This window comes from Periplaneta americana, chromosome 9 (genome assembly GCF_040183065.1).
Source record: "Periplaneta americana isolate PAMFEO1 chromosome 9, P.americana_PAMFEO1_priV1, whole genome shotgun sequence".
NCBI lineage: Eukaryota > Metazoa > Arthropoda > Insecta > Blattodea > Blattidae > Periplaneta > Periplaneta americana.
In genome coordinates, this window is record NC_091125.1 from 573,487 (window position 1) to 583,607 (window position 10,121).

The 10,121-nt window shown below is 39.5% G+C and overlaps 1 protein-coding gene across 1 annotated transcript; it reads right to left on the bottom strand.

Annotated features, from left to right (window-relative positions):
• Positions 1-349: 349 nt before the first annotated feature.
• Positions 350-6,059, bottom strand: LOC138705720 (gustatory receptor for sugar taste 64f-like). The gene is made up of 4 exons (XM_069834291.1): positions 5,954-6,059; positions 2,054-2,214; positions 556-645; positions 350-472 (listed from the first exon to the last, which is right to left on the bottom strand). Exons 1-4 carry the CDS (start codon positions 6,057-6,059, stop codon positions 350-352), a joined length of 480 nt encoding a protein of 159 aa, XP_069690392.1.
• Between the last annotated feature and the right edge of the window lie 4,062 nt (positions 6,060-10,121).

The following is a 10,121-nucleotide window of genomic DNA, read 5'->3' on the forward strand; positions in this document are numbered from 1 at the left end:
TGTAGAAGTTGTTGCAGTTGTTGTATTTGTTTGTGTTGATTGTGTGTTGTCAGTTGTAATCAAGATGTACAATTTTTATATCTGACGGGGTAGTAGGTAATTTGGGGACCACAGTAACTTGGATCCAGCATTGAAAGTCAATCAATGAATTTGAGCCACATTCATTACAGATTAATTATTTCGTACCACATTTAACCTTTTGTGGTGCATCGCTAATACAGCAATCTTAGCCCTCAAAGAGAATGAATTAAATTCTAGAAGAAAGCTGAGGCTTGGATTTAGCCATGCGGGGTGGTCAAAGTACAGAGGATCTCTTCAATACAGCGTCTACTGTATAGACTAGAGCTGTCTAATTAGAGAAAGACTGATCTGCGATGCTGAGGCAAAGCGCCGTAGTATTGGTAGTGCTGATGCCCGAAGTGTCACGGAACTGCACCAGCACCACCTCATACGTAACGATGGTGCCAGCGAGCTAAAAACATAAGAAGAGACTATGAAGAAGATGATGATGATGATGATGATGTTAAATGTGATTGAATAGAGCGACAAACATACCGTGAGGAGCAGTGTTCTTGTGACGGGAAAGAACCGGAGGCCAGTCAGGGCCACAGTGTCCGTGGTCATTTGCACCAGCAGCCGATGTGCCTGTAAGGAGAAAGCATTAGTCAGTTGAAAACGGGAGAGTTCCGTAAAAGCTTCGCAATGAATAAAGTAATATGTGCATGGAATTTGCGCAGTATCCAATATTCAACATCTTACAAATACACAGTAATGACTTCAGGTTAATTCCTGCTATGTGTGATATATCATCTCAAACGTAACATGCTGTTACAGAATCTCTGAGAAGCAAACATTCTCATGGGGACAGATAAGAAAGTTAATTTTTTCTTTCATCATGTTAAAAATGTCAAAACAAGTATTTATACACATTTTGGCCACTCGACCGCAATTACGAGGCTGTCCGGAAGGTGATTTTCTTTTTAAAGATAAAAAACACAATTGCATGGAAAGGTTTATTGGAACAGATACAGCAATTGTTGCGCTATTTGTCAACGTATCCCCACTGGAATTGAGACATTTGTCATACCATAGGACCAATTTTTGTATCCCTTTATCGTAGAAGTTAGCAGCCTGGGATCAGAACCTGCGTTTGACAGCTGTCTGCACCTCTCTGCCGATCCCATGACATGGCAAATGTCTCAATGTTGGAAAATAGTTAAACAAATTTTTATCTCTTCCAATCAATTTGTCCTGTGAAATTGTGTTTTCTTTCTGTTAACGGCGTCTAGCGAACTTATTTTTTTTACGGCCTTCGGTAATTGCGGTCGAGTGGCCAAAATTTGTATACCTAAGCACTTGTTTTGACAACATTAATATGGTGAAAAAATTTAACCTTTTCATCTGTCCCCATCAGAATGTTTGCTTGTCAGAGATTTAGCGTTAACAGAGTCAAAGGGAATACATTCATTTGTTAATTAGTTAGTTCGCTCGCTCACTCACTCACTTGCTCACTCGCTCGCTCGCTCATTCACTCACTCACTCACTCACTGATCCATCTATCCATTCAGGAAGAAAAAGGCAAATCAGCGTCAAACAATTTTGGACGATATGGTGAAGTCTCTCTACCACAAGCTTCCCGTAATGCTGTGGCATTGTCGAGCATTCTTGCCTCTTGCAATCTGAATTTTAATGAAGCAACTTTGTTCATATTTGCTTAACATTTTAGAGCACTACAGATAGCAGTCTACAAAATAAATTCACTACCGCTACAAATATCTTATAAATGAGATTATTGCCCTCAAACTCACAGATAACACACATCATATTCTCTTCTTTCTCATTGTTATCAGCTTGCATCATTTACCGCTGATAGCGCCACATGCAAACGTTGTTGCCACTAATTATTGAATGACCCATGTATTAACCATTATGAAACAAACTCTCTTTCTTTCCCCTCTCACACAGCTCACATGCCAGGTCTCGCCTCCTCACCTATACAGCAGTTTATGATTGATAAGTGGAATAATAAAGTAAGACTAGTGTGCTTATTCACTTCCAGATGGTAGCTGTGGGTGGGCACGTCGTACAGCACGCCGCTGGCTGCCAGACTCTCGTCGATGATGTTGACTGCGTACAGGTTGACGGCATGGCCCTGCACAGCAGGACTCCGAATGACCGTAGAAATACACCTTCTCCACCAAGGACGCCGTGTTCCTGTGGGTACCAACCAAGCCAGGCATGAGTTCAAGGTTGGTACAATTTTATTTTCAATCAAATCAGACAAAGTTATTGTAAATCTAAATTTCTGTTCCACATCAAATTTTGCTTAGAATTGAAACAAAAATAATTCCATTTTGGATTGATAGTATAAAAACGTAAGTAGTTTTGCTTAATTCTATACTAGCCCCTGATGCAAAGGGGAAGGGAAAAGGAAAGGAGATCCCCCCCCCCGCCCATGTCCTTTTCGTTTACACCGCTTTAGGAACAAACACACAGTAACGCACTGTGCATCAGTGGTGGATTTTAGGCGACCAGCGAGAGCCGAAAGCTATGATGCCTGCCTTATACAATCTGTCATTCAGCAATTTGCCTACCTGTCTACTCGTATAGGTCCGAAACATGCCTGGAAATGTGGAGTGGGAAGTTAAGGGGTAGTCTGCAGTGACTCGATTGAGTTATTAACGTCCAGGCCTGTTTTATACCAATAAAAATGCTGGGGAAATGGGAGGAAACGCGTGCTTGCTAAGGGAATTGGGGCTAAGAGAAAATGTCTCTGTGAGCTCGTAGCTTGTTGGTCAGTTGGCTTACTTCGATGTTTCACGTTTCATATGAAGGAACATTAGAGAATTTTGAAGGAAATATCGGAAATAGACGAACCTATTAGCTACCACATGAGGGGGTGAACGTAGCAGGACAGAATAGTGAGAAGACAGGATCGCCGAAGATAATTATATATATTAAGTTGGTTATTTAACGACGCTGTATCAACTACTAGGTTATTTAGCGTCGATAAGATTAGTAATAGCGAGATGGTATTTGGCGAGATGAGGCCGAGGATTCGTCATACATTACCTTCCATTCACATTACGATTGGGGAAAACCTCTGAAAAAGCTCAACCAGGTAACCAGCCCAAGCCGAGATCGAACCGGAGCCCGAATGCAACTTCAAACCGGCACACAGTGTGCAATTTTCCCGATCTAGGTGGACAAAAATCAAATTTCAACTTGTTTAGTGATGCACAGGTGAATATGAATTCATGTTCTTTAACATTTGAAGAATGTTATGACTAAAGTTGAGAGATTTGTGCGGTTTGTCGTCAGGTTGCCTGTACATAGACGTTACACAGCTGTATGCCCAGTGCCTGTGTTGACTTCCGACGTAAACAAACCATGCGAAGGGTACAGCCTAAAAATGACAAATGCAACACTCCGTTAAGGTCTAGCAGATGACAATATACAAATATGAGGAATCTGTAGAAACATTAGTATAGTTAGGAGAAGAAACTTGCCTTTATGATTCATGCATAGCTTCAGAGCCATCACAAGCCGAATTGCACTCCACTACTAACATTCTTAAATTATCGAATGTCAAACGTCGTCGTCGATCACTCACACAGGTTTTGAACTGCGAAAAGCTTCTTTCAATGTCACAGGACGTCAACGGTGCATATGTCAAGTATACTTTCCTATCGTCTGATGATGTTGCATTATTCAGCATGTTACAAATTGTTAAATAGTTCTTATTTTTCTGTTATTTATTCTTTATTCTCTGTGTGCAAGGTCCTGGAGGTCCTTCCTTGATTTTTTCTGACACTTCTTTTATTATTGCTATGCAATCAGATACATAGTCTTTACGGAGCGTTGTCTGATTCGGAACGCTCTGCTTGGTATATTTTTGGAAAAATCCTTGAACGGAATGTGTGTTTTAATCATCATCGCACATATATCCTTAGCAAATTCTGATTTTGCGTTTCATACTAATTTTGATGTTGAGGGAATCACCACCTTTAAAGCGCGTGAAATATTGTCTTTATATTTTCTGCTGTTACGTCTTTCTACGTAATACTTCCTACACAATATTTTAATTTCATACTCACACACTGTGCATACAATTGTCTGCTTAGTTGCCGTCGTTGCAGGTAACTACTGCTCACTACGTCAGTTCACCACTGCAGTGCATTGGACTATGAAGGCCTGTGTTCATTCCGTGTTGTTATGATAAGACTGCAGGTAGGCACATGGATAGCATGTAGTTGCATTTATTTTGGTCGTACTGGTCGTAGTTGTTCACCTGTCTGTCCACCTATGCTCCCTGTCGAGTCAACGTGTTTTTCGTGCTGCGCACAAACCCCTCATCTTTAGTTATAAGCAGACATCGAGATTTTGGACCCGATAGAATAAGTTTACTAAGTCCATACTATAGGCAGCTTTTTCACTGTGTTAGAGGGGGATGGGAGTCGGCAGAAGAAGAGGCATGTGTACATGAAACCCAGTTCAGTCCAGTCTGCTGGTGCTGTAACAGTGACGTTCCAAAAAACAGCAACTAATTTATCAAACATTAAAGTAAAACGATTGTTAGAGGAAAAAATTCTATTGGACCAAAAAATTAATGTTTACATATATTAAAATAAACAAACCTATAATGCGAAATTTTCAAAATAAATTAATATGCATTTCCTTTCGGCTTCTGTCATAAGCACAAGTGCAATACTTACTCAACACACATAATAATCCTACACAATATACACAACTTATGATGTACAATACATGGTACTGTTACAATGTAGCCTACTACAACACACATTCTGAAGGTCTCAAAACTAAATTTTCTTCGGTAGTCGGCAAGACAAAGTTTATATTGGGAGACGCTCCGCTCTACATCACATGATGTAACGGATTTATTTTATTTTAGTAGGTTATTTTACGACGCTTTATCAACATCTTAGGTTATTTAGCGTCTGAATGAGATGAAGATGATAATGCCATTGAAATGAGTCTGCGGTCCAGCACCGAAAGTAACCCAGGATTTGTTCACATTGGGTTGAGGGGAAAACCCAGAAAAAAACCTCAACCAGGTAACTTGCCCCGACCGGCAATTGAACTCGGGCCACCTGATTTCGCGGCCAGACGCGCTAACCGTTAGTCCACAGGTGTGGATGATGTAATGGATGCAAAACGAAAAAACACTAAGTCATTGAAATCTATTTTCGCTAACCCAGCAGTGTCCGTAGACCTCTTCCCTGCTAGCATGTCTTTTATGTCACAGAATATCGCATACAGTGAGTGTAAAAAGTATTCGCACGGTGGGTAATAAAAATATATAGTAGTAATTAATGTGCTTCAAATCCTATACTCTCAACTTTTTAGACATGAACACAAGTTAAGTACAAGTATACACATTCTCTGTTATTTGTTTACATATAAACACAAAATTAATTGCACAATTCTCAAAATAAACAATTATGTTTGATTAAAACACAATGATACCAAAGAAAAATACGAAGAAAAAGTATTCGCACACTGGTCTCACTTAAGTCAGTTCCTTTTCAATTTCAATACTTTGGAGGGTAGCCCTTGCATTTTAGAATAGCCTCTAACCTCCTGGGGATAGAATTAACTAAATTTGAAGTAATACTTGCCGGAATGTTCCACTCTTGTACAATTGCAGTCTTTAGAGACTCTTTGCTGGTAATATGCCTGGTTCTAAGTCTTATTTCTAAATAATCCCAAAGGTCTCGATTAGATTCATGTCTGGTGACTGGGGAGGTGTCTGAAGGTATGAAGGGATGCTATAGAGAATCCACAGTCGAGTATTGTGGGCCGTGTGTTTGATTCTCTTTAATTGTTCGTATGATTGTTCTGCCACTGTATTCGTTTATTTTCCTCTGCCGGCCACTTCTCCTTAAATTTCTTTCCCCGCATCTGTCTATGATTCCCTTGATGGTTGACTTACCTCTATTCACAATCGCTGATGTTTCACTCAGTGCTTTACATTGATTATGCAGACGAATAATAGCAGCCCTTTCTTTCTTAGAAGTTTCCTTCCCTCTGAGTCCCATTTGGCGTGATAGCTATATACTACTTGTGATTCTAGAATCAAACTGACTTGGAACATGCATTAGGAGCATTTTCTTAGTACCATGTGCCTACTGCGTTCCGGATGAATGCTTTTATTCGTCAACAGAGTTAAGTGTGCGAATACTTTTTATGCTGTAGTTTTGTTAGGCATTCAATTTACTGAACTATGACAGAACCTACATGCAAAATTATTAAAATTTATTGTGTGTATTTGCTATGTGATGCATTATTATTATACGTGAACAGTTTATTTCATACCAAGAATTAATAATACTTCATTTAAGATGAAAGAGTGATGGAACGGAGAAAAATTCTCTCCGGCGCCGGGAGTATATATATGACGTAGTGCAGAGGGCGGCCACTAGAGGGAACCCAAGAGATGGAGCTTAATCTGAGACGATTCTAACCGGCGTCGGGGTTGTATCCGGCGTGGCTTAGTGGATAAAGCATCAGCACGTAGAGCTGAAAACCCGGGTTCAAATCCCGGCGCCGGAGAGAATTTTTCTCCGTTCCATCACTCTTTCATCATATGATGACGCAGAATATCTGCATGGAAATATCATATGTACTTCGGTACATCAAAATATATATGATATGCGTAATAAATCACTTTGTGATTTAAGACGGCGCCTATACCGTCGGATCCCGGCCAACCAGTCACTCATTCGAGTGCACCTCAACACATGTATGGACTTCGGTCCTGCGTTCATAGACATCTATGACGTAGTGCAGAGGGCGGCCACTAGAGGGAACCCAAGAGATGGAGCTTAATCTGAGACGATTCTAACCGGCGTCGGGGTTGTATCCGCCGTGGCTTAGTGGATAAAGCATCGCACGTAGAGCTGAAAACCCGGGTTCAAATCCCGGCGCCGGAGAGAATTTTTCTCCGTTCCATCACTCTTTCATCATATGATGACGCAGAATATCTGCATGTAAATATCATATGTACTTCGGTACATCAAAATATATACTTCATTTAAGGTTCAATTTGTAATAAAAACATCGTTGTGCGAATACTTTTTACATTCACTGTATATTCTTAGACTAATCAGATAGATGCACAGATAAAAACTAGACTACTAGCTATCTCCTGTCCTCTCTTCTCATGAAGTGAACTAGGTGTACGGGACTGTTTTTATTATCAGAGCAGTACCTCCTCTCCCTGCCTTACGAGTATGACTGAGTAAATAAAGCACATGGGACGACAGGTAGGTCGCTACCCTCACTGCCCCCACCCACTACCGTCCTGCTTTCCAACTTGAAATCGCACTGTTTTCATCTATCGGGTCTAAAGTCTCTAAGCCTGGTTATAAGTAATAGCTTTTACTGATTTATCAGCGGCAAACTATATTTAGAAGGGTATAAACTTTGAGTTCTTCCTAACACGTCCAGCTCCGGTTCAGTTGTAGACAGAGAGAGCCAATTGTTAGTGATTTATTGTGTTGTGAAACATGGAATTTGTTCATAATAGGTACGTTCTTACTAAAGTAACTTCAATTACAAGTTTATAAAATATTTTCCTTCTTACAGTAGGTTTACATTACAATTGAAAAACTTATGTTTTTAAAGTTCTCCAGATATAATGTGAGTTTTAGTATAGCCGGTCACGTCCGGTTACAACAATTCCTTCACCATTTAATACAGCAGCATTTATAGTGTTGAATCCTTGTTTTAAAGTTTGCGCGTTCTTGCGCATTTATATGTAACTAATTTTTTCAGTGGTGGGACATACGGTAACTATTTCATGTTTGGCTTAACAGCAGAAAAGAATCATTGACTAAGGAAGTTTTTAATCACTGTGAGAGTGTTTTAGACTTACAATATTATTCACATGATAAGGAATATCAGTTTAAAAATACATTGGACACATTTTTATCTATCCTTAACAAATGCACAGTGGATCAGAACGCAAATTATTAGCTGGACAAAATTAATAACTTCTCTGCAGTCTAACGAATTGTTATGAAACTTTGTACTTGACTTACAGGTGGTACATATCATTTGTGTACAAACCCTGATTACGTTTGGACAAGAAAAACTACCCCTTTATAGCGGGTGCATTTAGATAGAATTAATAACTTCTGTCCTATCTAAATGATTTTTAGGACACATTGTACGGAAGTTACAAGTAGCATATATTTTTTGTGCACAAACTATATTTGTGTGTATTTTTATTTACACTGCAAGTTGGCAAGCATCCGGTGGAAGTGTTCCATAAGTGAAACTATTCCTTTTAGAAATGCATTTAAACAAAATTAATAAGTTCTTTCCTATTTAACAGATTTTTATGAAACTTTGTACAGAAGTTTCAGGTGGAACATATTTTTTGTCTACAAAGTCTGATTATGTTTTATAAGAGGAATTGCCTCTTTACATTGGTGCATTTAGAAAAAATTAACAATTTCTCTCCTATATAATATATTTTTATGCAACTTTGTATAACTACTAGGCCTACAGGTGGCATACAGATGTAATCAGAATTTGTACACAGAAATATATGCTACCTGTAACTCTTGTACAAAGTTTCATAAGTTAATCTTGTGTAAATATACGCCCCTCTTTTGGAACTGTGTATATAGTTTGTACACAAAAAATATATTCTACCTGTAACTTCCTTACAATTTTTCATAAACATCTGTTACATAGGAGAGAAGTTACTATTTTTGTCTAAAACCACCTCGGTTAAAGGGGTAGTTCCTCTTGCACAATCGTAGTTAGAGTTTGTACACAAAGAATATGTGTTATCTATAAGGTCTGTACAAAGTGTCATAACAATCCGTTGAAATGCAGGAAAGTTATGCATTTTGTCCAGCTAGATTTGCATTACTGCACACTGTGCGGCAGGCAAGCGCCTTAACGACTGAGCCACGCCGGTGGCTCCGAAGATATTAAAAACCTGCACAGCGCCAAAAATGGGAAAATGGCGCCGCAATTATCGCAAGAGAAGAGATGCATTGCTTGTTTTGAAATAATTTATTATTGGCTAATAGCTGTTGGCTAACAGAAGGATAGATGTTTCGAAGGAAGGATAGATGGATGAGCGTAAGTAGGTAGGCAGGCAGAGACAAACTGACGGATTGATTGCTCGAGTGATTGATAAGTAAATAAACAAGTAAATAAATGAATTATTCTTCCGTCAACTTTAAATTTTCAAGATAACAATTAAGAAGCTGCCAACCTGGATTGGTTTCGCAAGCGATTCGAGTTTCGCTTGGCCGATAGGTTTGTTTACTTCTCTGAACTGTATAGCGAACGTCAGGTAATACAATATATAATCCTCGGAGTCATGTTGTCAAAATTCCATTTCGTATCGGCATCACCAATTCCATCGAAGCTGTATTTACAACCTCGCAGTTGATGCAGTTTCGTTAAATAATAATAATAGTAATAATAATAATAATAATAATAATAATAATAATAATAATAATAATAATTACTAACAAATGGCTTTTAAGGAACACGTAGGTTCATTATCGCCCTCACATAAGCCCGCCATCGGTCCCTATCCTGTACAACAGCGTTGTCAGGCAGAGACTAAACGGAGCGGAGCGCTCCACTATGACCGTTGCGTGCTCCGGTGTTTCCACAGACATAAGCAAATTCACGCTCCGACTGCACTCTCTAGCTCCACAACCGGTTTTGGAGCTTACAACTCTGACACTACTGCTGTACAAGATTAATCCAGTCTCTATCATCATATCCCACCTCCCTCAAATCCATTTTAATATTATCCTCCCATCTACGTCTCGGCCTCCCCAAAGGTCTTTTTCCCTCCGGTCTCCCAATTAACACTCTATATGCATTTCTGGATTGGCTCATACGTGCTACTTGCTATGCCTATCTCAGACGTCTGTAATTACTTACTTACTGGCTTTTAAGGAACTCGGAGGTTCATTGCCGCCCTCACATAAGCCCGCCATTGGTCTCTATCCTGAGCAAGATTAATCGAGTCTCTATCATCATATCCCACCTCCCTCAAATCCATTTTAATATTATATTCCCATCTACGTCTCGGCCTCCCGAAAGGTCTTTTTCCCTCCGGC

Bases quoted from the DNA above. Each gene is read 5' to 3' on its own strand.
- LOC138705720 (XM_069834291.1), bottom strand. From the start codon at position 6,059: ATGGGACTCAGAGGGAAGGAAACTTCTAAGAAAGAAAGGGCTGCTATT. The intron at 2,215-5,953 runs GTAAGTCAACCA...TGGTACCCACAG, and splicing joins ATCAGCGATTGTGAATAGAG to GAACACGGCGTCCTTGGTGG. The intron at 646-2,053 runs GTGAATAAGCAC...TTCTCCTTACAG, and splicing joins CCCACAGCTACCATCTGGAA to GCACATCGGCTGCTGGTGCA.